Here is a 26,637-nt window from a genome sequence, read left to right as displayed (position 1 = left end):
CAGATGCCACTGACTGCCGTGTGGGCAGCCTCAGTCTCCAGTCTCCATCTGCTCCGGGTGTGAACCAAAGTCCCGCCCCCAGGCGCACTGTTGGTCTTTGGGGCTGCTCAGCGCTACCTGAAATACTACCTACTGTGTGCTCCCCACCTAGGCTTTCCGTAAGGAAGGCCCGAAGGCCCAGGGAAACCAAGTGTCTCCAGCAGGACGTTTTAAGGGTTCCGTGGCCAGCTCACGGCAGCCAGGCAGAGCCCTCCTCTGGCTGTTCCCGGGTCACCCACTTCCTTGCTGCCCTTGGGCGCTCGCGGGTCCCTCCTGCCTGCAGGATCCTGCGCACCTGTCCTTCCTGGAGGATTTTCCTGCCCGCCCTCAAGACCAGCCACCTTCCCCTCCACCTTCCCCCTCTCTTCCCTCACTTAGCTTTTTTTTTTTTTTTTTTTTTTTGAGACAGGGTCTCGCTGTGCAGTTCAGGCCGGCCATGAGCTCACTTTGTAGCCCAGGCTGGTCTCGAACTCGCAAAGATCCTCCTGCCTCAGCCTCCCGAGTGGTGGGATTACAGGCATGCACCATCATGCCCAGCTCCTCACTTAGCTTTATTTGCCCTCCTGTAGCTAACCCCTCCTGCGAGAGTCTGCGTTTTTCGTTTCATTGCTCATATTCCATCACTAGGACCCCTGCCCCAGGACAGGGACTTGGAACGTGGTTGGTTCTGCACGAGCGCCCCCTGCTGGAAGGTGGAGGATGCGCTCCTTGAGGTCGGCGTTCCTCTTCGGGCGTGAGCAAAGACAGCAGCAGGGTGGGTTAAAAAAAAAACAAAACACAGCTTTGTCTCCGGAGTTGAACAACGGGGCTTCCCGGTGTTGTGAAGCAGCTGCGCTGAGATGTTTGACTAAAGCCCAGCATGGCTTGCGTTTGTCACAGATGGGTGAGGACATGGGATCTATGGGCTCGCTGAAGCCCTTCAGCCGGGTGCAGAATGGCAGCAGGCAGCTGTTGACCACAGTACGAAGCGGGACCTTCACCGGACTGCAGTCAGAGCCATTAAGGGTCCGCTCCAGAGTACTCAGTCTGGCAAGGTGTCTTGTGCTGAATTATTCCCCCACCCCAAAGGTGATAGCAAATGAGTCTTTAAAGAGGTAATTAGGGGGCTGGGGATTTAGCTCAGCGGCACAGCACCTGCCTGGCAAGCGTAAGGTCGTGAGTTCGATTCCTAGTACCGGAAAAAAAAAAAAAAAAGAGATAATTAGCCAGGCGTGGTGGTGCATGCCTGTGATCCAAGCACTCGGGAGGCTGAGGCCGGAGGATCATTGAGTTCAAGGTCAGCCTGGGCTTCAGAGTGAGTTGCAGGCCAGCCTGAAATACATAGCGAGAAGAAAAAAGAGGTGATTAAATTAGCCAAGTGTGGTGGCGCACAACTGTAATCCCAGCACTCAAGAGGCTGAGGCTGAGGGAGAAGAATCTTTGTGAGTTTGAGGCCAGTCTGGGCTACATAGAGAGTTCAAGGCCAGGCTGAACTGTGTAGCAAGACCCTGTTTTTTTAAGTTTTTTTTTTTGTTTTGTTTTTGTACCAGGAATTAAACTCGGGACCTTGTGCTTGCCAGGCAGATGCTTGTGCCGCGAGCTGTGTATCTCTGGCCTAAAGCCTTCTTTTATTTTATTTATTTATTTATTTATTTACTGTGTTTTTGAGACAGGATCTCACTATGCAGTACAGGCTGGCCTTGAGCTCACTCTGTAGCCCAAGCTGGCCTCAAACTCGCAACGATCCTCTTGCCTCAGCCTCCAGAGTGCTGGGATGACAGGGGTGCGCCACCACGCCGAGCCTAAGACCCTGTTTTAAAAGGAAAAAAAAAAAAAAAAGAGGTAATTAAATTAAAATGAGATCATTAGCATAGGCCTTAATCTAACATGACTGATGTCCGTATAAGAAGAGGGTCTGGAGGTGCACTGAGGCAGAAGGATGGCAAGTTTAAGCCCCGCTGGGGATGTAGCTCAGCGTGAAGGGCCTGCATTCAGTCCCCAGTATGGGGGGGGATTGGCGCTCACACACACACACACACACACACACACACACACACACACACACACCTGGAGGAAGGTCGCATGAAGACACAGGAAGAAAGTTAGCATCTACAAGTGGAGGAGAGGCTGTGCAACCAACTCTGCTGACACCTTGACTGTGGACTTCAGCTTGGAGAAAGGTGAGAATTCCCCTTGTCCAAGCCAGCAGTCTCAGCACTCTGTTACTGGCAACCCTAAAACGGATACACTGGGGCTGGGGGGAGGGTGAAGACACCGAAAGCGGTGCTCTGTAAGGGTCTCCTAGCCTCCCTTCATCCCCAAGTCTTGCCTAAATCCCTTGGGTTGGCTGAGACTGAAACAGCCCACCTAGCTGTAACTTCAACGCAGGCAGTTGATGGCGCAGACAGGTGCTTAACCTCCTGCCAGCAGTGGCCTCCCAGCCCAAGTCTGGGACTTGGACGAAGCTCTTGGAGCCCCTTGAGCTCCAAACCGCTACGATTTCCTTTTAGTTTCCTTTAGGAGTTAAAGCCCATTAGGAAGCGTGCAGGTGCCATTGGCATGGCAACCACAACCCATCTTATGTTCTTTCCAAATTAGAAAATTTCCAGCTTTAGGACTGAGGAGAGAAAAAGATGTAAGAGCAGAGATGAAATTAAGTTACTGATGGAAGCAGTTGCCATGGCACCCTGCTGTCCTTGGAGCCTGCCAGCTGCCACTTGATTTCTCCATTTTTTTGTGCAAATGAAGGAGTACAAGAGAAGATAAGGACCTGCCTCCTACATCGAGGGAGAAAAATAAACTCCATGTTTTAATTAGAAATAGTTAGCTAATGATGAGAATTTATAGCTTCAGAGTAGTTACGTGTCCAATATACAGGGCTTCTTAAAGCTTCAACAAATCGCTTAGGGATCTTGTTGAAATGTGGATCATGAAATCTTAAGTCTGGAGTGGAGCCTGAGAGTCTGCAATTTTATTTAAGTTGTGGGAAAATGTGCTTAACATAAAATTTACCACCATAAGCCACTTTTAGGCATAGCATTCAATAATGTTGTGGGTTCAATATTGCGTATTCAATCTCCAAAACACTTTTTTCCACTTTATTTATTTGCAGTATAGGAATTAAACCCAGGGCCTTACCAGTGCCAGGCAAATGCTCCACCCCTGAGCTACACCCCCAACCCTTTTAAAAGTTTTTTGAGACGGGGTCTCACTAAGCTGCCTAGGCTGGACTTGAGCTTGCGATCCTCCTGCCTAAGCTTCCTGAGTAGCTGGGATTACGGGTGTGTGCCGCCATGCCCAGCTCCAACATTTTTTATTCTGATGCAGTGCTGGAGATGGAACCCAGGACCTTGCACCTGCTAGACAGGCGCTGTACCGCTGAGCTGTGCTTCCTGCCCCGAGATCACTTTTCATCCTGTGGAAACTCTGCTCCTAGTAAATAAGAACTCCCCCTTCCCCTCCTCTGCAGACTGCATTTGTATCCAGGCGGTGGCCAGGCTGTTGCCCTACAGTTTGAGTATCAGGCTTTTGCTTGAAGCCATTCTTTGTACCAGAGCCTGAGAAAGGTGAGAGGCAGACCAGAACAGCGGCCTACCTGGGGGCTTTCCAGGAACTTGCTGGCAGGTGGGACCAGAGAACAAGCAGGTTACTTCAGAGGAGTGGACGGAAAGCTAAGTCATTCACAAGTGTGAGTAGGATCCGAGTGGTACAGGGAGGATCAGAGGACACTTCAAATTGTTTTTGTCCCCCCAGTACTGGGATTGAACCCAGGACCTTAGCACTGAGATATCTTCCCAGCCCTTCTTATCTTTTTATTTTGAGACAGAGTTTTGCTAAGTCACTAAATTGCCCAGGCTGGGTTCGAACTTGTGATCCTCCTGCCTCAGCCTTCCAGAGTTGTGGTGGGATTACACCATGCATCACCACATTCAAGCAGATGAGGTAGTGGCTCAGTAATTCCATTATTGGGATTTTTTTCCCTTGACAATAATTAAAGAGAAAATGGTCACATGTATAAAGATGTTAATATCACCATTATTTGTCATAGCTAAAAGAAGGTAAACTGGGCAGCTAACGAACTTAGCAAGTCACTACAGTGGTGTAAGAGTCTGTTCTCAGATGAACATAACACAATGTCAAAGACCAGGCGGGCCTGGTGGTACACACCTGTAATCCCAGCACTCAGGAGGCTGAGGCAGGAGGATCACTGCAAGTTTGAGACCAGCCTGGGCTGCAAAGTGAGCTCAAGGCCAGTCTGAACTGCATAGCGAGACCCTGTCTCAAAAAGACAAAAAAAGGGGCTGGGGATTTAGCTCAGTGGCAAAAGCGCCTGCCTGGCAAGCTCAAGGTCGTAAGTTCGGTTCCCGGTACCGAGAAAAACCAAAAAAAAAAAAAAAAGACAAAAAGAAAACCTAAAAAAACAAAAAGACTGGGTAAATTTTAAGAAGATGAGTGGCTCACGCCTGTAATTTCAGCACTTGGGAGACTGAGGCAGAAGGATCGTTGTGAGTTCGAGGTCCTCCTGGGCTACATAAGTGAGCTCAAGGCCAGTCTGAACTGCATAGCGAGACCCTGTCTCAAAAAGACCAAAAAAAAAAAAAAAAACCAGAAGATGAAGTTTATTTAGCTCAGGTTCCAAAGGCTCAAGGGCTCATGCTGGTGCTGGACTTATTGCTGGTACTGCAAGGACAAACAAAAACAAAATGAAAGAAACCCCTCATCTCGTTGGTTCTAATTACATAGGGCAGACTATTCATTTTCAGCGCTGTCAGCCGTGCCAAAAGGTACATACTGCCTTCCAGTTTTACAACATTTGGCGTTTATAATTTCCCTTTTGCTAAAAAACAGAACAACAACAACAACAAAAACCACAACGGGTTGCAGGCCTGTGGGTGCGGTAGCTCAGTGATACGATGCTTGCTTAGCATTACTAGGCCCTGGGTTCCATCACCAGCACTGCAAACACAAAACAAAAACAAAAAAACCACAAAATAGGGTGTGTACATGCTGGGCATGGTGGCACATGCCTGTAATCCCAGCACTCAGGAGGCTGAGGCAAGGTGATCAGGGGTATGTGCCACTATAACCAGCTAAAATGCTTGAATCTAAGAAAAAACTAACAGACATGAAGAATGCCTTGGATGAGCTCACCAGCCAACCTGACATGGCAAAAGAACTAATGATAGCCACGTGTGTGCCTTACTCATAGAATTCTGGGAGGCTGAAGCAGGTGGATCACAAGCTTGAAACCAAGCTGAGCAACTTAGTGATTTAGTGGGAGCCTGTCTCAAAAGTTAAATAAAGAAAAAGTAAGAAGGGGATACAAAAGTCCTGGGTTCAATCCCTAGTACCATGTACACAGAAGAACATGTGAATGTGTTAAAAAAAAAAAAAAAAAAAACTTCACAAACTAAAAAGTAAACGAAAAAAGAAAGGCAAGGAGGTGGGACAGAATATCCAAGAACTGTGGGACAACTGCAAAAGGTATAATATCTGCTTAAAGCAAATGCCCTAAAAAGAGAAATGTGCATTCAAAATATTGATCATGGGCTAAGAATATTCCAAACTTAATGGTAGAAACCAAACCCAGGAATCTTAGAGAACACTGAGCAGGATTGATTTTTTTTTTTTTTTAAACTACATCTAAGCATATTGTATACAAACTGAAGAAAAGAGAAAGAATATCTCGAAAGAAGCTGGGTGGAGGGGTAGGGGCTAGGAGTATGTTACCTTCTGCTACAGTTTGAGGGCATCCCCCAAATGCTCATATGCTGGCAGCTGGTCTCCATTGTGTGAGTGCTGAGGTGGGTGGACCTTTAAGACACAGGGCCTTGTGGGAGTCACAAGATGCCCCCTCCCACTCTGGCTTCTGCTCTTGAGATGTGGGCTTTTCCTCCCACCTTCCTATCACTGCCATCCCCAGGTCACAAATGCCTCACCAGAGCTGAGCCAATGCTGTGCTATCATCTCGAGACAAACTTCTGTTCTTTATAAAGCTAGCCAACCTCAGGTATTTCGTTATAGCAATGAAAACCAGACTATTATACCTACAGAGAAACTGGAAACAGTAAGAAGAGGGGTGTAGAATATTTACAATGTTTGTGAAGGAGCCGGGGGTGGTGGTGCACGCCTGTAATCCCAGCACTCAGGAGGCTGAGGCAGGAGGATCTTTGCGAGTTCAAGGTCAGCAAAGTGGGCTACAAAGTGAGCTCAAGGTCAGCCTAAACTGCATAGCGAGACCCTGTCTCAAAAAAGACAAAAATAAAATAAAATTAAATAAAATAAAATGTTTGCAAATATCTGAACTCATAGCCTATGGCATTTTCCTTCCTTCTGAAAAAAACTTTTAATGTTTCTTACAGAGCAGGTCTAATTCCTCAGCTTTTATTTAAAATAGTCTTTATTTCTCCTTCATTTTTGCCTTTTTTGTCTTTTTTTTTTCTGGTACTGGGAATTGAACTCACGACCTTGCGCTTGCCAGGCAGGCACTGTGCCACTGAGCTAAATCCCCAGCCCCTTCTCCTTCATTTTTGAAGGATAATTTCACTGGATATAAAATATCTAGGAGGTGGTTTTCTCTTTAAAAACTACGTTTAATAGGAGTGGGAGAAGATAGATCACCACAGGGGACAGCATCTAACTTCTTACAGTTAAACAGGATGTTAGCTCTTGGGTTTTGTTGGTATTCGGTATCAAGTTGGTTTTTTTTTTTTTTTTTTTTTTGGTACTCGGAATCGAACTCAGGACTTCATGCTTGCCAGGCAGGCACTGTGCCACTGAGCTATATCCCCAGCCCTTGGTATCAAGTTGGGAAAGTTCCTTTCTAGCCTAGAACTTTCACCATGTGTGGGTGTCAAATTGTTTCTGCATCTATTGGTATAATCGTGATTTTCCTTTTTCAACCTGTTGATGTGATAGATCATATAAGCTGATTCTCTTTTTTTTATTTTTAAGACAGGATCTGGCTAAGTTGCCTAGGCTGGCCTTGAGCTCACAATTGCCCTGCCTCAGCCTCCCAAGTAGCTGGGATTACAGGCAATGCACCACCACACCCAGCTATATTAGTTGATTTTTGAGTCTTGAATGAGCTTTGTATTCCTAGACTTTATAAAAGCTCACTTGGTGATGATATAGAATTTTATACATTTTCAGTAACATTTACTAATTTTTTTTGTCTTTTGAGACAAGGTTTCACTGTGCACTTCAGGCTGGCCTTGAACTCACATGAACGCCCAGCGATTCTTCTGCCTCAGCCTCCTGAGTGCTGGGATTACAGGCGTGAACCACCATGCCCGGCTATTAATATTTTGTTGAGCATTTTTGCATCTATGTTCATGAAATGTATTGGTCTATAGTTTGCCTTCCTTGTAGTATCTTTATCTGGTTTGGGCATTAGGGTAATAATGCTGCCTTTATCCAGCGAGTTATGTGTATTCCCTGTGCTTGTGTTTTCTGGAGGAGATAGATCAGAGGAAACTGCTATTTCTTCCTTAAAATATCTGGGCCTGGTGCAATCCTGCTCCCAGGTGAGGCCCTGAATTGAAAACTTTATATAGATATAGAGATCTGCACATGGATGTTTACAGCGGCATTATTCAAAACTGCCAAAACCTGGAAGCAACTGAGATGTCCTTCAGTAGCTGCATGGATACACAAACTGTATTCAGTGACAGAAATGGAACTCTCTAGCCATGCACAGACATGAAGGAATCTTGAGTGCATATTGCTATGCGCAAGAACCCAGTCTGAGAGGGCTAAGTTCCGTATGGACTCTAACCACATGAAACACCTTTGCTACAGCAGATGGCCCCATGGCTGCCAGGGGCTGGGGAGAGAGGAACAGGTGTGCTGAGGGGACAGGGACGTGGGCGGGTAGGTATGTGAAACCTTATGCACCATCTGCTCAACTATTCTATAAATCTAAAACTGTAGCTAAAAAGTAAACTCTGTTTTTAAAAGGGCTATGGACAAGAGGGGAGGAGTGGTCAGGTTTGGTGAGGAAAGGGCTCTTCAGGGGAGGCATGGGGTGAGAAAGTCTGCGAGGAAGCTTGACAACAATGGCCAACAGGAGAACCCTAGTGAGCTGACAGTATGACAAATTTAAAATGTGTTGAATTCATTGAGCCCACCGAGCACCTAGTTTAGCAGTGCAGCATACAGCAGACCGCTGGTTGTTTCCCTTCTTGATCAAAGTGCTGACTTGATCATTTGCAGATTACTATCCCGAAAAAATAAAAATTGCTCTAATTCAATGGGGCCATCTGAAGTTTTTTTTTTTTTTTTTTTGAGACAGGGTCTCGCTATGCAGTATAGGCTGGCCTTGAGCTCACTTTGTAGCCCAGGCTGGTCTTGAACTTGCAGTGATCCTCCTGCCTCAGCCTCCCGCGAGCTGGGATTACAGGCATTGGCCACCATGCCTGGCTGAAGTGGTAAATGTAGCCCAAGGTCTACTTTCTTGCACAGAGTAAAGAGAAGAATGTATCAGCGGAATGAAGGAGGTAAAGTGGAAGCTTTTTAAGGGTAAGAATGATCCAGAATCCTCAGCGCCTGTGTGCAGCCTCTTTACTTGCTCTCTGGTGCGCTTCCATGAACTTGTTTTTCTTTTTTTTTTTTTGGTACTGGGAATCGAACTCAGGACGATGTGCTTCCCAGGCAGGCAAGAACTTGTTTTTCCTTTTCTTTGTTTTTCAGTTCTGGGATCAAACCAGAGGCACACTGCCACTGAGGTACATCTCAGAGCTTGGCTAAGTTGCCCAGGTGATCACAAGATACCAACTTGTGATCTTCTTGCCTCAGCCTCCTCCAGTGCTGAGATGACAGGCCTGTGCCATCAGAACAACCCAGAGGCAGGGCCTCTAGCCTGGGAGAAGCTTCGCCCTTCTGCTCTGGCCTGAGGGATTGGGTCTTGGGCTTCTTCTCCACCCGTTCCAACTCTGCAGTCAGACCTGGTGGGCACATGCTGTGAAGTCACCCTTGGGGCTGGCCCAAGGTACAAAGGGCCAAGCCCCAAAGGACCTGCATAGGGGCCACTAGTGGTGGCAGGAACGTGCTGCAGCTGTCTGCAGGAGGGGCTTCACCTGGGAGAACCCAGACCTGATTCTGGCTGTGTGCTTAGGTGGGACAGAGGTGGGGACATTGGGTGGAGGCTGGAGTTGCTGCCTGCCCCTGCTGCCACCGAGGACCCTGGCTTGGAAGCTCTCAGGGGCCTCCAGAGGCAGAAATGTAGAGCTGCGATCTCCAAGGAAGAAGCAAACTCACAGCGAACAAGAAACCCGAGAAGGGAAGGGGAGGGGAGGGGCGGAGGTGGCGGCAGTCCCCTCAGAGGTGGGCACTGTCTCAGACAGACTCCTGAGGCAGGGTGGCCTGCCTGAAGCCACCACACCACTCAGCAGCATCTGACGCCTGAACACCGTGTCTGCTTGTCTGTGCATCCCACAGGGCATGGCACCAAGTGTGTGCCTCGTCCTTGTACCAAGACAGGACCCGGGCTACAGCCTGGCAGCCAGCAGTCCTCACGGATGCTGCCCCAGCCCTGGTGCTAGGATGCTCCCAGGGGCTCTGACAGTGGTATCTGGGGGATGATGGTGGGTGTTTTCCTTTTGGAGCGTCTTTGCTGGTGGGGATACCATGTTCTCTGATCTCAGGGGGGGCTTCATCTATGACAACAGCAGGCTTTCACAGGGAAACAGCAAATGCAGCCCTGAGTTGGCCTCATGGCACAACACTGGACCTGGGAGCAAGGAAGGGAGGCCCAAGGGGGGCGCTTGTGCCAGCTCCATGTGGCCTCGCACGTCACAAAGAAGCCAGAAAGGAGTCACAGCTTGTCCCGCCCTGCTTCCCACCATCCCACTGAAGGTCCATTCCGTGGACAGCTCACCCAGGTGCTCGCCTCATCAATCCGAAGCAAACCCTTCCCCGGGGCCACGTCCTGGGCTGGAAAGGCCCAGCCCCGGCCCGAGGGCTCTAGGCTGCCACAGCCCACCCCTCGCCTCCTCTGTCTGTTTGCCACCACTCAGATGTGCCGCTGGTCCAACAGGCAGCTCCCACCCCCCACGCACATAGCGGACAACCTTCCGGTCTTACTACACAAAAAGCCATCGGCTCCTTGTTTCTTCTGGCCAAGAAATTTAAAAGCCAGCCTCAACTTCCACTCAATCAGGTGTTTCCCTCTCCTATTTACTCTTAGATGGGGCCTCAAGTAATCCTCTTCCTCAGCCTCAAGGGCCGAAGACGAGAATACACCATGCCGAGCGTGCACCTGATGCAATTCTGACGCTTCTTTCCCAAGTCTGTGTGCCCATAACGTGAGTGCTCTGGAGCCGGCCTGACTGCTGGGCCTCCCGTTCTTGGCCCAGCCCAGCCCAGACACAGCTCCACACTGCTGACGGTACGAGCCGTCAGGTACAAGTGTTCTGAGTTGAGGGGGCAGCACTTCTGGGCTCATGTGTGGGTGCGGATTCTTTATACAAGGAACTCCTTTAGACTGCTCAGCTTTGGGAACAGGAAATCAGGAAATGGAGAATGAAGGGGAAAAAGCAAACAGAACAGAACTTCCCCAGGGACGAGCAATTACAGATGTCTTGTATCAAGGAAGGACCTATCTTCCCATTGTGACCACAGCATCGAGGTGGCTCTGAGAGCCCCTGTGCAGGGACTGATGGGCATCCAGGGTCCTTGTGAATGTCTGTTCCTCAGACGACTCACGCTCTTGCATTCCTGTTATAGTCCTCTAGCATTTAAATGCACACTTTGTGGACAACCACAGAAATATCACAAAGCTATGGACAGAGAGGCCTTGCTCTTTATATGAGTGAAAAGTCCCTTTGCCATAGACTCCTTCTGAAGATGCAATGATCTTTGATGCAGCCCAGCTGCTGGCATTGTAGGTCTGTAGCAGGAATTCAGTTATGTGTTCAACTGATCTGCAAGCAGATCAATAAATCACGACAAAGTCCACAGTTATTTCTTCCACTGGGTACACTGCAACTGCAACTGCCCAGGGTCCCTTTCCCTCCCTCCTAGACTGTCACCGTCTTGTCATCGTTACCCACAAGGGCAACATGTTTCAGGTAGTTTCCTGTACAGCTCTGCTGTGTTTGTTTGTTTTGGTCTTTTTCCGGTACTGGGAATCGAACTTACGACCTCGTGCTTGCCAGACAGGCGCTGTGCCGCCGAGCTAAATCCCCAGCCCTCCTCTGCTGTGACTCTGCTCTCCAAACCTCGCTCTGGCTCATTTCAAGATGCTCCACCTTCAAAGAATCTGGGTTGTGGTAGAAATGCAACCACTGCCTCCTGCTCTGTCCACTCCCTGTGGTCTCTGCTCACCCACTGCAGCCCCTTTCATCTCCTCAGTCTCATGGCTCTGTTTTCTCCCCTTGGACCTCTGCTTCGCCCATGATGCGCAGGACCGGAGAACAATGTCCTAGCTGTCAGCACAGGCCCTCGCAGTGGCAGGCAGTCGTTTCCACTTCTCATGGAGGGTCTTCTTTATCCTCAGCAGAGACCCTGTCTGTTGTCTCAAGTAAGACACATTGTAGGGAATCACTTCTCCGAGTTCCCTCCTTTCTACCTAGAACATTTTTCCTTTAGTCATTCTTGGCACCAGACTCAGAGTGAGTCCCACCCTTCTATGTGGCAGGCCCAGGCCCATCACCCCTCCCGTGCCCTCTGCCTCCCTGCTGGCTTCTCCCTCCTAGACTCACTCAGAGGCCAGGCTGTCCCTCCTCCCCATGAAAACTCGTCCCTCACGGCACCTCTCTGGAGATCCCCAAGCCCTTTCACTCCTGCCTGGGCCTCGCGCAGCCTGCACCTTGACCCCACTGGCTTTGTGACCCTCGTAGTCTGGCTTTATTCTTTTATGCTCAGATGCACTGGAGTAGCCTCTGCTCAGCTCTGAACACAGGACTCTGATGGAACTCAGGAGGCAGCCCAGATGCTGGTCTACTGTCAGCCGGACGGCTGTGCCATGGAAAGGAGGAGGCCATCACTGGTAACGTAGGGGAAAAGTGACTATCAGACTTCTTTAATGAGCAAGGAAAATTACTGTGATTGCTTTCTGCAGAACCTAGACAACGAACCTTTCAGGGAGAAGGCAATGTGTTGGGCCCACGGTGTTTCAAATGCCTATCACAAACTTCCAGTTGGATGGTACACACCTGTCATCCCATCTATCAGGGCGGCTGAAGCAAGAGGATTGTAAGTTGGAGACCAGCCTGCACAATCTGGCATGCTTAAAGTAAAATAAAAAGGGCCGGGCATGGAGTCGGTGGTAGAGCGCTTGCCCAGCATACATCCTCCCCTAACTTCAGTCCCCAGTACTGTAAAACAAAGCAAAACCAAACCAAACCAAACCTCTTCTAGTTTAGTCTTCCTCAGCTGCTGATTTCCCTGAATAGTTTCTGACAGGCTTCCCTCTTTCAGATGAAGAGAAAGCAGTTTCTTTAGTAGGTAGACGTTTTAGTGACACCTTCTAACAATATTCAATGAATCAAAAGGCAATTGCTTTGAGGTTTTGTGCTAATCACTTGAGATATATATATATTTTTTACCATCTTTACAACATACAAAGCAAACTGGTTTCATTTTATAGCTGACAGAGTGAAGCAAGGAGAAGTAGAATAAGCAGCCCAAAGGCAGTTGTCACTGTAAGCAATGGGGGAGGCTGTGAACCCAGTGTCAGTGGCCCAAAGCCTGTGTCTGTCCTATAATATCACAGCAAAAACATTTCCCAGTGTCTCTGTCTTGAAATAGCTTACTGCATAATGCCCAACACTGACAAGAACCAAATGTCCAAGACGCAGTGATACGGCTATGGCTTCTAGGTTTGGAAAAAGGTGCTGCCTGTGATGTTCGCTCTAGTACCTTTGCTGAAGTCTAGGGGGACTGGAGAGGACACAGGCAATGCCTTTACTCCCCCTGCACACCCAAGGTCTGAAGAACCACCAGGAAAACCCCCACGGAGCCCAGAGGGCTGGCTTATGAACCTATCACTACCACAGCAAAGTCAAAAGAGGAAGACACACTTATTTGGGAAACATTGTAATAATAAAGGAGCAGACGATTTCATACTTTCACATGTGAAATTGCAATTAAACTATACATGCACAGTACTATGTTATTTTGGTAATACAGGGACATGATTTAATGATTCTAAGGATTTTTTTGTAGTTTTTTTTTTTTACAAGTCAGGTGCCATAAACATTCAAATAATCCATCTTTTAAAAAGTACGTTTACAACATCAAAAGAATTAAGATGAAATATAAACCTTTCTACTTACAATTTTTATACAGATTAACCAAATCACAAATACCACAAATAAATGTTAAATTGTGACAATATAATGAATAAACATTCGGATTCTTAATAAAATCTTCCTTTAACATTTTGTAAAACTTACCATTATACTAAATAATCTATGCAGAGTTTTGGGGTACAATACCAAGAAGGCACCAACAGTACAAAGCAGATACAAAGCAGTTTCAGAACTTTCTGGAGTGCTCTACACGGATAAACGGCACAAAAAAGGCAACAAGCTTTAGGGGAACCTGGTGCAACCCTAGCAACTTCGCTCAGAATTCCCAGTTGGTTGTTGCTGCTCCATCCTGCTGGGCTGGACGGCAAGGAGAGAAGCCGCATCATTACTCCACTTCTACACGCTGCTCGCCTGTGCTACAGGAGTATCATGTTTCAGAACACCAGCACAACAATTTTAAAGCGCAAGTGCTTTAAAAATGTACAAGCAAAAGGATTGCTCAGATTTTCAAAACCACTACATTTACAAAAATATTTCCCTTAAACTTGGGATTGCTCCAAAACATTGATTTACAAATATAAAAGTATTATGGAAGGACCCAAAGCATGAGTGCGCATGTATGTGTGTACTGACGTACTGTTAACTATACTATATAAAAGTTACCAATTTAAAAACCGTATTAACATATAAGCAAATAAAGATGAAACAGTCTCCTCTGAATGATGTATTAGGTGGCATGCGGCGGGGGCAGACTACCTTTGGAACTCGTTCCTCAGGGACAGCCGTCCTACTCGTAGCTCTCCCAGACTGACAGCTAACTCCACACTAGCGCCTGCACCCAAGAGCAGCAGGAACGAGCAGGTGTGAGATAAGCGTGAACACACCACGCACAGTGCACTGCACACAGCACGTGGTATTTTTCTACCCAGACACTACAGTGGTCTGCGTGTCTCAGTCGGCTTTGAAGACCTGCACCAGGGCAGCGTCTTCACAATGTGTCTGCCTGCATCTATGCCACTGGCTTGCTGGGTGTCTGTTTCATACCAATGAAAGGACTGGAATGTTTCAACAGGAATTTTTTGCTTACATTTTAGACATCAAAAAAAGCCATCTGTCTGAAAACCTATCAGAGAATATTAATAATGGAGGTGCTGGCATCAGCAGCATGAACTGAGATGACCGAATCTGTACTTCTTTAGAAATGCAAGCAGAGGCAAGACGCCCTGAGCCTATTACATATTAACTAGTAGTTTTCACAGGTACCTTGGTTATGACAATTTACTGACCTGTTAAATTACATTTCACATGAAATTAATGACAGCATGTGGCTAGAGTGATTCTAGAATGCAGTGAGTGGTTTCATGCCAATCTGACTCTACAGTGCCAGCAAGGGGCATAGCAAAGAGCTTGTAGTCCCTGGATATTAGCAGCTATAGTTTTGTATTTAGAAGAGGACTGCAAATTAACCTCATAGTAATATTAACATTCCATTTAAAAAATACAAAGAAATAAGAGTAATAAACCTGTCAATGCTCTTTTTAAAACTAAAACACACTTATTAATCAATGTATCAAATAACAGTCAAATCCCTCTATCCTGTCAATGCTGGGGGGACCTTCACAGGGCAGCTCTGAGTGCGGAAGTGATAAGCATGATTTCAGGGCAAGAATGAAGATGTGATGCTGATTTCTGAGGATGAGTCAGCATCCCTCTTTAGCCATGGGAGGTGTGAGTGTCAGCACCCTGGGCTGGGTGGCGTGTGCCACACGACGCTGGGCAGTCCCTCCCAGCACTCGGCTGTGCCCAGCAGCAGCTGTGGGGGTCCACAGCCAGGTCCTCTTTAGAGGGAACCAGAGATTCCAACCTGAGATGTTTGGGCTTCGTCGTCAGGGTCTGACAGACTATTTGAACAAAGGAACATGCCAGAATTACCTGCTGTGCAGAAGGGAAAAGAACCTTTTTGAGCCACCTTAAACTGACATGTGGGGCAGTGCCTGGGATATGAAACGGAGGCCCATTAGCATTTCTGGTTGAAGCACAAACTGAATCTGACTGTCCACTCAGACACGATGTCCAGAGGAAATCAACACTGAATCTTAATATGAATGTGAAGATAAAGATGTACATTTATTTCCATGAATTACAAGTGCAGTGCTGTTCATATTAGCAGGCAGTCTTTATATAACCCATTCTCCATTGCTGTCAAAAAAACAAACAAGAAAAAGGACAGCTGAGAAATGAAAAGCTAAAAATAGAATTTTTTTCCTAAATGATCTGCTGGATAGCATTTTCCGTGGAACACAACTCAGAGGTAACAATAGATTTTTCGTTTCAATCATAGGCATGTGGCACTTGGACAGTCATCTCTGCACAGAAAGCTGTAACAGTCATGCGAGGGTACAGTAATTATTGAACAAGGCAAATTTCTCACCACAGAGAGCACTGGGGGAGTCAGGAGGCACCGCACTGGGACAGAACACCGAGTCAACTCCACAGTACACAGTGGCAGAAACAAATACTTAAAGAGATCAGGAAAATATGGAGAGAGCTCTGAGCATGACTTAGTGCTAGCTTTTTCTGATGTTCTTAACTCAGCAGTTCAGAAATATCCGAGAGTACTTGACAATAGAACAGTGCTTCATGTCATGAGCTCATGAAGGCTTTATTATAAATTGTTATATCATAGGTTGAAAAATGAACTTGAGATGCTGACATGCTGTAGAAGGAAAGAAGGATCGTATACTTTCTCATTTAAAGACGCAGTGTTCCTCTCTACTAAATTCTCAGGCATTGACCGTGGTTATTAAAACAAACATTGTGTGAAGCAGCTCCGGGCGTATGTGCACCAGGCGTGTGGCACTCTACCTGGGACGTCTGGGTCAGTGTGCCGACTCCTGCTCCAGCAACTTTCCCAGCTCAGTGCTGTAACCTTGGTGAGTCTGTCACCAAATGCTGAGCACAACTGCCACTTTGTATCTTTTTGTTCGGGTCTTGCAAACACTAAGTACTGCATGTAATGCATTTTGGCAAATGTTATACTTTTATAAGTAAATGATAAAAGTAACCACAGTAAATCTGCAGAACGACATTGCTGAGTGCAGTACTTCTTTTTTGTTTAGAAAAATGATAGACTTTTCTAAAATCTGGGCAAACAGTACATACTTTAAATATGTTAGTGACTAGCATGGTGTGAGAAAAGACATGAGTGCTTCCAAAGGTTCCCAAGGAGGAAACACTTGTTGCAGACTGCAGCGTCATCCAAAGTATTTCCACAAGCTCCTGCTCTGGGGAGACAGTTACAGGCAACAGAGGAAGTGCAAATTCGGGGCTGACTTAAAGTGACTTAAAGTGCCCTAGGTAGGACTTCTATCATAAAGTAAGATGTCAGTGACTGCAGCCAGTCTGGAAAGACTTGCTCTGCTGAGGCTGCCTGGGTTAGCAGGGCGTCACATAGAGAGGATTCAGGAGAGGGAGGAACCACTGCATTTTTCAAACCAGAAAGTGGTAAGTGACTAAAGCAACAGTAAGCAGTAGGTGCACTGGAGTACACACTGCCGCGGGTCACCGGTGGGTGACACATACAGGGGTGCCAGGGGGAAGTCTCTGGACTGAAGGAATTCTTTGAAAGCATAAAAGCCACAACTACCAGAAACCGCCCCTCCGAACGGCTCAAAGGAGTCAAAGTGGATAAGCCGACGCAGGCTGGAGACAGGAGCAGGGGTCAAGAACTGGGAAGAAGAACATCGATGTCTGAGCACGTCCAGTCCTCTAAGCCCATGTCCTGTGAAAACACGAACAGATAAACGTAGGAATTAGGACTGAGCCATGTTAACACATCAGCGACAACTTACAAAATGGGAAAGGGAAAGAAATGAGCCACAGTAAAAGGTCATCATCAGCATTATGAAGCAGGTAAGCACAGGAACGGGGAGAAATACTCTTGCGAAAAAGGTCACTTTATTTGCATACACCTAGGCATGTGTAACAGTATCAGTTCTGACAGGACTGGGGCTCTGCTCTTACTTCACAGGTGCCTTCCTCAAACAGCTGTTTGCACAACACCATACAGAAGACACATGCAGGCACACTCACAGCTAAGGCTGGCTTCTGCATTCCTAAAGTGCCCTTTATTAGTCACATGCTACCCACCACTCCAACGGTAGAATTAGAGTTTAAGAGGTTCTGTAAAAGAACGTGATTCTGTGGGCAAAAGAATCTTTTTTTTTTTTTTTTTTTTTTGGTACTAGGGATTGAACTTGTGCATGCTAGGCAAGCACTCAACCACTGAGCTACATCCCGAGCCCGTGTCACCTGTTCTTACCGATGTCTTTCTGTCCGGATGACAATACATCCAGTTGTCAAGGCACAGGCAGTGCAAGGTGGGTTCTTAATAATGCTTAAGCTTTCTCTGAGAGCAACACCAAATCTTGGTGGGCAGTGAGGATGGAGGGCTGGGATTCTGGGAAGGCGAGGAGCACTAGGGCTGGCTCCCACCTGTGGGAAGTAGTGCTGGATTACCCCGGTCAAGGGGGCTGATGGCTACCTTCCCAGAAGCCCTCATATGTGGCCTACTTACTCTTGGAGAAGCCTTGTTGGTTCCTCAGGGGTTTGTATAGCCACCTATAAGAGGCCCACCAGCAGCACTGTCCCAGGAAAGCATAAGTAGTACAGTTCCCCTTTGCTCTCCTAATAGTTCTGGTTTTGTTTTGTTTTGCATTACTGGGGACTGAATCCAGTAGTGCTGTACCCCTGAGAGATCTCCAGACATTTTTGAGACAGGGTCTCACTAAGTTATTCAGGCCAGCCTTGAACTTCCCATTCTCCTGCCTTGGCCTCCTGAGTAACTGGAGGTGTGTGCTACTGGCCCAGCAGTAATGTTTATTTTTACTCAAAGAAATTATATTCCAAACTAAATCTACTCTAACCATAGGCTAAGTAGGTCTCATCCTTAAGCATCTTGAAGGCCTGTTAAACCTCAGGTTGCTGGAAGTGGGTATAAATGGACCACAGCTGGGCAACTACTGCTCCAAAGTACCTAGTGAATTTAACGGGATAGCTTCATTAAGTATCGGTTTGTTCTGTATTATCCTTGAGAAGTGAAGACATCGCCACAAATCATGTACTACGTCCTGTGGTTCTGATGAGGAAGCCTGGTTCAGATAGCTGATGCAAGGACCAAGGACCAAATACCAACAAAATACTCTTCTTTTTGGAGATCCTCATTGTCCTAATATGCTTCCCAGCATAAAAATCTATCACTTGAATATTTCACAAAGTGCTTCAGGGGTCAGGGCAGGAAGGATGGGTGTCATGGCCCAACTATGGACTAGAAGAGAGGCTAAGGGGGAAGTGGCCCATGCCACTGAGAGGTGTATGTCATGAGCTGCAGACAAATCTCCTGGCTGGCAGAAATTAAAACCATCCTAAAATGCTTCTGTCTTCTGGGAAACCAAAGGGAGACAAGGCTAACAGCCCCAGTGATCAATCCACCTGAGAAATAACACACACAGGCAAATGAGGAAGAAAGATGAGCACCTACCTCTACCTGCACAGCCTCCTGGCCTGGGGACTAAGGAGACAGGGCTGGGTGAGGACGAGGGCTGTCATAGGGATTGACCACTTTTATCTTTTGGTCACCGCAACTATTTCCATAAGTGAAATACAATGAAATACTGTGATCTTTTAAGAACTCCCAGGCTACCATCCGGGACATCACTACCACATGGCCCCCCCAGCGAGCAGAGATCCCGTCAGAGCTTCCTTTGCTACAGAGTCCCCAGTAGTATGCACTCCAGTCCTTTCCTACTGCAGCTAAGTGTTTGAGCAATGCTTTTCTCTGACGTCTTTGTGTGGCACAGATTTGGAGCTTCTGATCTCAGATCTGAAGGTGGGGACTTAGGAACCATGATCATCAATGTTCTATACAAGTTCTGAGACCTTTCTGAGAGCACGAGGCTGGCTGGAGGAAGTGTGGAGGGATAACAAGAAAATGGCACTCTGGCCTAAAGTGCCTGGATCCTCTGTGTAGCGCTGCACTGATGGACAAGCTCAGCAAAATGCTCAGCTACTCCGTTCTACATGCGCTGACTTCAGAGAACACTGTTGTGATCACCAAAATGAAACGTCTGTGAAAGAACCTGGCCTGCAGGTTAGTAAATGTTCCCAGGCTCACCTTCTTCTACTAGACTCTTTTTTCTTGTTTTTTTGAGAAAGGGTTTGGCTATGCAGTTCAGGCTGGCCTCAAATTTGCAGCCATCCTCCTGCCTCCACCTTCTAAGTGCTGGGACTACAGGCGTGCCCCACCATGCCCAGCTTTTAGATTCATTTTTATAGTCTAGATGACTAAATTCTAAATCAAGCTAGATGAAATGCACCAAAAACAGATGGGTTCATGGGTAGATGGAGGAACAGATGGACAGATAGATGGATGAGAAAACAAATATAGTAAAATGTTAATTGTAGAATCTAGGTGGTGAAAATATGGGTGTCTTCTTTTTTCTTTTTTTTGTCTTTTTGAGACAGGGTCTCACTATGCAGTTTAAGCTGGCCTTGAGCTCACTGTGTAGCCTAGGCTGGTCTTGAACTTGCAACAATTCTCCTGCCTCAGCCTCCCAAGTGCTAGGATTACAGGCATGTGCCACCACGCCTGGTGGGTGTTTTCTTTAAAATTTTTCAACTTTTTAGAATAGTTGAAAATGGTCATTAAAACATTAGAAAAAAACCCCCACACTTTAGGTATGTACTAAACATGGTTTTTTTTTTTTTTGGTACCGGGAATTGAATTCACAACCTTGCACTTGCTAGGCAGGCACTGTGTCACTGAGCTATATATCCCTGGCCCTAAACATCTGTTCTTAATGCACACCAGGAGCAAATGTGTAGCACACAGATGTGACTTCCTTGCCACACCTGGGTTCTCACAGTTGGTGCACACCAATGGGGATCTCAGTCCCTGTCTATAATGTGGATTTCAGGAGATCATTAGGCATTCTGCCTGTGCAGCCACAGAGCCACCCTGGCCTCTGTCTGGCTCCCCTCTGTGCTGCTGAGCTGCCCTTCTCTCCAGTGACCTGGCCATACCTTCCATGCACCCCTGCTCACCCAGGATCTCCTACAGCCTCACTGCTCAGTCACCAAGCCAATACTTCAGGATAGGCAACTATCTATGAGGAGGCTGGGCTCCTCAGTGAGGTGAGAGCTATATCTCAGCTTGGTCCCTCTCCGTGGCCTCCTCCTACTCAGCTGTAGCCTGTGCTTACATACTGACTTCTGGTTCATTATCACTGTACAGCAAAGAGCTCCCAACCCACAGGATCAGCTCAGCACAACTGCCTCACTCTGTGATCCTCAGCTTTACTCTTTGGGGTCTGCGGTGTCTACATCTACCTCTGCTACAACCTCCAATACTGCACAAACTCCTTGTTATTTATCTGTTTTCTATTATCAAGCTGCTAGACAACCAAGTCTGAGTCTTGGGGCTGGGGATATAGCTCAGTGGCACAGTGACTGGCCAGTAAGCTCAAGGTCCTGAGTTTGATTCCCAGTACCAAAAAAAAAAAAAAAAAAAAAAAAAAAGAAAAGCGAAGTTTGGGTCTTATTTATCTTTGCTTTCCTCCTACCTGGCACCAGGAAGTGCTCAATGCTGACTGATGATAAGAAAAACTGATCGTCACATTAACCCCACATGCTCTTCCATACTACATGGCCAGATGTGCTCTGCTTATACAGCTTTTCCCCTGCTAGAGAGGGTGCTCCTTGGAGGCCATGCACAGGTGTTGGAAACCAGTCTCTGTTCAGAATGCCTAACTGGAGGGGGTGAGTGGAGACTGAAGACAAGTCAGAGATGATTCTGAAAGAGGGGCCAGCGGCTTCTGCCTCTAATGGACAAAACCCCGAGCCTCTGCCTCACCTTGCTTTCATTCACTCAGACACAGGAGCAAGCACTTAGCACAAGATTCATCTGCCTCCTATTATCAATAGTATATGTCCAGGTAGACAACCGGATCTCAGCTGTATTGACTGTTCCCCGGAACCAGCACTCTGCTAGCACGCTGGCTCATTTGCCAAGGGGACAGCTTGCTGTTCCCTTTTTATGTCTGCAGGGAAGGTCAATTAGGCCTTGGTACTCATTATCTGGCCTCCTACACACAGGCCTGCCCATCGTGCTCAGCTTTTGTATCTGAAGTATCACTAGTCCACACTAAGCTGTCCACGTATCTCACGCTAAGACGAGCGCAAACTGAAGACTACTGACCAGCTTAAAGACCACAACCTATGAAAGGAATTACGAAGGAAGGAGGCAACAGATGCTGCTCAGCTTAACTTTTTGGCCAGGGGATGGCAAACTTGTTCTTTAAAATGTCAGAGAGTAAATGTCTTCAGCCTTGCAGGCCATCTGAGTCTCGGCCATGATTACCTTGTCTGTTGTCACAGAGAAAAAGGAGGCATAGGCAACCCAGGAGCAGATATAACCTGTAATAGCTGATCAGAGCTAGTCAATCTGACCTAGTAAACAGCCATCCTCTCAACAGGAAACCAACTCTTTCTCTTGGAAAACAATGATCGCTGACATTCACATTTTCTAGCAAGCTCAAGACCCCACCCCCTCATGCCAAAGGAGAGGGGCTACTGCGAAAGAAAAACAAGCTACATACACCATGAGCACCACCTAGGAGATCCAGGGGCGAAGCTCCACGTGGACTGACTTTACATCAGTGAGTGATCATCAAAGTCACTGTATATGGCAAACGCAAGAGACTGTTACATTTGCACGGGGGACAGGACGAATGAACCTAACTGGTCAGACTGCTCCTCGGCACCCTGTTCACATCCGGCCCTTCCTCCTGGGCTAGCTTATGACTGTCCAGCTCATGTCCCCATAAGCAAGCACTTCAGGGGCTGGGGATTTAGCTCAGTGGCACAGCACCTGCCTGGCAAGCGCAAGGTTGTGAGTTCGATTCCCGGTACCAGAGAAGAACCAAAAAAAAACAAAAACAAGCAAGCACTTCCTTAGTGCTTCACTGTGGCTTGAGAGTTTGTCTTTGAGGGTGTGTGCAGTGAACGCAGTGCCGGCCCACCCCCACCCCACCCCAGCTGCTAGATGTAGAAATTTCGGAGTCTTTCCACCTCTGTTTTTCCTCCATTCTCTTGAATTCACAGCTTCTCAGCACCACAGCCACAGCAGACACCTCCAGTCCCTTTGTTGTAGAGAAGCCGTACTTTCCACTGACCTGTACCCACACTTCCCTCACTTTAACCCCATCTGCTCTGATGTCAAACTTCTTAAAGCAGCCTTTTTCTTTCACCCAAATTATCTGGGTCTGTTCCTTCCCAACTCCCAGTTTTCCCCTGCAGCCTGGCTCTGCGCTTTGAGGATGTGAGTAGCTCCATCTACTTGTCCCCGATTCCTTGTTCTTAGTGGTGAGGGCTACAAGCCCAGGAACTCTGACCATGGGGAGTGCGCAGAGATCAGTCTGCCACTCTGTGCATCTAGCTGCCGGTCTCAACGGTAAGACAGCTCCCCTTCTTGGAAAGCAGCAAACCTGATGTCCCCATTTCCTAGCAAGTGTCACAGTTAGCTCTATATACACCCACTTCACACTATAAATCTCCTACAAAAGGAAGTAAAGTTGTAGAAACCTATGTCTTCTTGAGACACCTATGTATTTTCCTTCCTTGGTTCTTTTTTCTATATGGTCTTCCTGATTTTCTCTCTCACCCTGTCTTCCTACTGCTCCCTTGGCTTAACTCTTATCACTGTTTCTTGGTCCTGACTAACGATCATATGTGCACCTAAGTTAGGGCATTTAGTTATGTTCTTAACTCAGAGAAAAGCCTGAGGGGGTTGAGACTGTAGCTCAGGGACACAGTGCTTGCCTAACATGCGTAACACTTCCGTACAAGCCTCAGTACAGGGTATGGATTAGAGGAGAGTTCTAGTGCCTCCCAATTATACATTAGAATTTCTCAACACTAAAAATGTCTTAAATTGCCAGGCGTGGTGGTGCATGCCTATAATCCCAGCACTCAGGAGGCTGGGGCAGGAGGATCTTTGTGAGTTCAAGATCAGACTAGGTGCTGGGCATGGTGGCGCATGCCTGTAATCCCACCACTCGGGAGGCTGAGGCAGGACGATCATTGCGAGTTTGAGACCAGCCTGGGCTACAAAGTGAGCTCAAGGCCAGCCTGAACCGCACAGCGAGACCCTGTCTCAAAAAAACAAAAACAGTAACAACAACAACAACAACAACAACAACAAAAATCAATCAAAAATGTCTTAAATAACAAGTGAGGGCTGGGGATATAGCTCAGTGGCATAAGTGCCTGCCTGGCAAGAGCAAGGTCCTGAGTTCGATTCCCAGTACCAAAAAAAAAAAAACCAAAAAACAAAAAACAAGTGAGACTTTCAGGAATTAAGACCTCGGTGTTACTCTGTCCTGTAAGTTTACTTTCACACACACACACACAATCAGCTTTAGTAAGTCTCTCCTCCCTAAACACTAAATCTCACTGTAGATATTATTCTAAACCCTGTAACTTAATTTCACATCAACCTTGTTATGGTTTGCATCTGGATGTACCCTCCAAAGCCTCATGCAGTCATCGGGCGGCTTCTGGAGTTTATGACTGATCCATGGTCCAAGGCTGGGATTATGGATGTGAGTACTGCACCCACCCTAGGGCGGGTAGTTTGCATACAATGTAAGGGAGGGAAAGAGGCCTGCTCCGCACTCCTCCTTTTTTTGCTCATTTTTGCTGTGTTCTATCGCCAAGAACTGTTGCCCTCTGCCATGTGCCACTCTGCCTTGGAGCCTGCTGAGCATGGACTGAAACCTCCACAGACTGTGAGCTAAATAAACCTTTCTTTCCTTAATTCTGGGCATCAGGTATTTTGACCCAGCAATGAGAGAAAAGTAACTAAGACAAATCTCATGTCCTTGTAATCCACAGGTCTGCATAAAATGTCAGAAATTAAAGGATTTTAAGTGTATGTTTTGAACAGTGGTGAAAAACAAAGTACAATTTCTCCAGTTTTGAATCATGAAACAATCAGTGCAAAATCTATAATCAACCAAAGAGGAATGTATTAAATTCTTTTTTCTTTTTAAAGACACTGAACTTCATTGTATGGTTAAAGGTCCAGGTACCTGACCAATTTAAGATCTGTATCCTGGCTGGAATCTAGCAGTCTCTTCAAAAATGAGTTCTTTCAGCTTTTCCTTAGGCAAGTCGTCCAATTCCATGTCAAACTTGAATGGTGCTTCAGCAATGGGCTTTAAGAGAAAATAAAACATTTAACAGTCAAAAATTGTTATGGTTAAGGCATAACGTTACTGATTCACGAAATGACTCTGACTTACACTCTGAAATTTACATAACAGGGTTGCACATAAAACCTGAGTGCTCCAGGCCTGGGGTTACAGCTCACTGGTAAGAGTATGTGCTTAGTGGTACATGTGAAGTGCTGGGTTTGACCCCAGCACCACACACCCCCTGGATCTCAGTGCTGATAAGCATGTATGCACTTGTGCCCACACTCCTGAAAGCACTCTTCTCATAAACAATAAACAGGCTGGGCATGTAGCTCAGTGCTAAGAGTATTTGCCTAGCATGCACAAGGTCATGGGTTCTATCACTAGCACTTGGGGGAGGGAGGAGAAAAGTCCCTTGCCCTCTCCATGCTCCACATTAGTACAGCTACTCCTCTTTATGCAGTCTTCTGGTCTCCACCTGCCGCAGGGAACCTGGAGAGCAGGGGTTTCAAGATATACCCACAATGCTCATCTTCAAGGCAGAGGAAGTGTGTGCGTTTGGAGGACCAGGTACGCTACCATACACCTCTCAGGAAAACCTACACAGGCTATGGTTAGGCCTGTTGCTGTATCTGAGGAAGCAGCGAGCAGTATGAGCTCTTACCTCATCACTTGGGTCATAATACTGCTCCAGGTATGGGTGGGCCAGAGCTTGTTCAACCTCAATCCTCTTATGAGGGTTGAACGTCAACATTTTGTCCAGTAAGTCCAGAGCTACAAAGACAAAGGTTTTCAGTGGTAAGAAGCAGAGGTAGCAGTCACCAAAGTGTTTTACATTTCCTGTTTAACAACCCACAAAATGGCAAAGCATCACTGTGAGGTGAGAAGCCAGCAGACTGAGCACCCATTGTATGTCTGTCTTGCCAGCCTGTGTGAACACAAGTGCTGACCACCTGACAGATGCAGATCCCAATGCTCAGAGGTAGAACATTACTGTTCTGGAGAAGAGGCAGCTAAAGGGGATTCTTTAAAACACTGAAGCAGGGGCAGGAGGATTCCAAGTTCAAGCCCCCACTGGGCAACTCAGCAAGACCCTGTCTCAAAAACAGAAAAATGGATGGCAACAAAGCCCAGTGCAAAGGCTCTAGGTTCAATCTTTAGTACAATCAAAACCAAAACCAAACATTGTTTCTATTTATTTGCACTCAAACCAGTGGTTTTCAACTTAAGTAGCAGGTCCGTTCTTCAAATTAAATCCTATTAGGACTCTTAAGATAGGGAATAGAAAAAAGGAGCTATCTCATCCCCTTTAGTCCTAGCTCACGGACTCTTAGGCACCCTGAAAAATCTAAGGCTTACATCTAAAAATCTGCTGCCAATCTGAAAAGCGAACAGCCAATCAAGAACACAAACCTGTAGAGATTCTATGGGCATCTACTCAATGAAGCCTCTTTTGTTGGTGGTATTGGGGATTGAACCCAAGGACTCATACATGCTAGGTAAGCACTGTATTGCTGAACTGATAACTCCAAGGAAAGCCCATTTTCTTTTTATTTTGTCGTTTTTTTTGAGACAGGGTCTTGCTATGCAGTTCAGGCTGGCTTTGAGCTCACTCTGTAGCCCAGGCTGGTCTTGAACTCACAATGATCCTCTTGCCTCAGCCTCCTGAGTGCTGGGATTACAGGCGTGTGCTACCATGCCTGGCGGAAGGTCCATTTTCTTAAAATAATTTATTTTAGTTTTTTTAGACAGGCTCTTGCTAAGTTCAGGCTGACATTGAACTTACTATGTGGCCCAGGATGGCCTCAAACTCACAGTGATTCTCCTGCTTTAGAGCAGGAATGCTGGTATTGGCTTCCTGAGTGCTGGTATTGCAGGTGTGCACCACATCTAGCCTAAAGTGATTATTTTAGAAGGTAGGTTATTTGCAGATGACAACAAGCTCACCCATCTACAAATCAGCACATGCTATTAAATCCTATTGAAATGTAAAAAAAACACTGTAATAACCAAAATGTATAGGGTATAATTTAATATTGATGATCAACTTGAAGAATCTGTTCTAGTTTACTTTCAAGAAAAAAATTATTTATTTATTTATTTATTTATTTATT

The 26,637-nt window shown here is 46.6% G+C and overlaps 1 protein-coding gene across 2 annotated transcripts in view; it reads right to left on the bottom strand.

Annotated features, from left to right (window-relative positions):
* Positions 1–13,040: 13,040 nt before the first annotated feature.
* Positions 13,041–26,637, bottom strand: part of Mapk1 (mitogen-activated protein kinase 1) — a 95,795-nt gene continuing 82,198 nt past the window's right edge. For both annotated transcript variants that reach the window (XM_005391695.2, XM_013517845.1), the window contains exons 7-9: positions 25,188–25,297; positions 24,419–24,544; positions 13,041–17,052 (exon numbers count right to left, since the gene is read on the bottom strand). In XM_005391695.2, the coding sequence (XP_005391752.1) occupies positions 24,428–24,544; positions 25,188–25,297 (227 nt within the window). In that variant the 3' untranslated portion in view covers positions 13,041–17,052; positions 24,419–24,427. The remainder of the gene's footprint in view (positions 17,053–24,418; positions 24,545–25,187; positions 25,298–26,637) is intronic.

Source organism: Chinchilla lanigera, unplaced genomic scaffold (genome assembly GCF_000276665.1).
Source record: "Chinchilla lanigera isolate Chin_1 unplaced genomic scaffold, ChiLan1.0 scaffold00041, whole genome shotgun sequence".
Lineage (NCBI taxonomy): Eukaryota > Metazoa > Chordata > Mammalia > Rodentia > Chinchillidae > Chinchilla > Chinchilla lanigera.
This window is presented reverse-complemented; position numbering and strand designations above follow the sequence as displayed.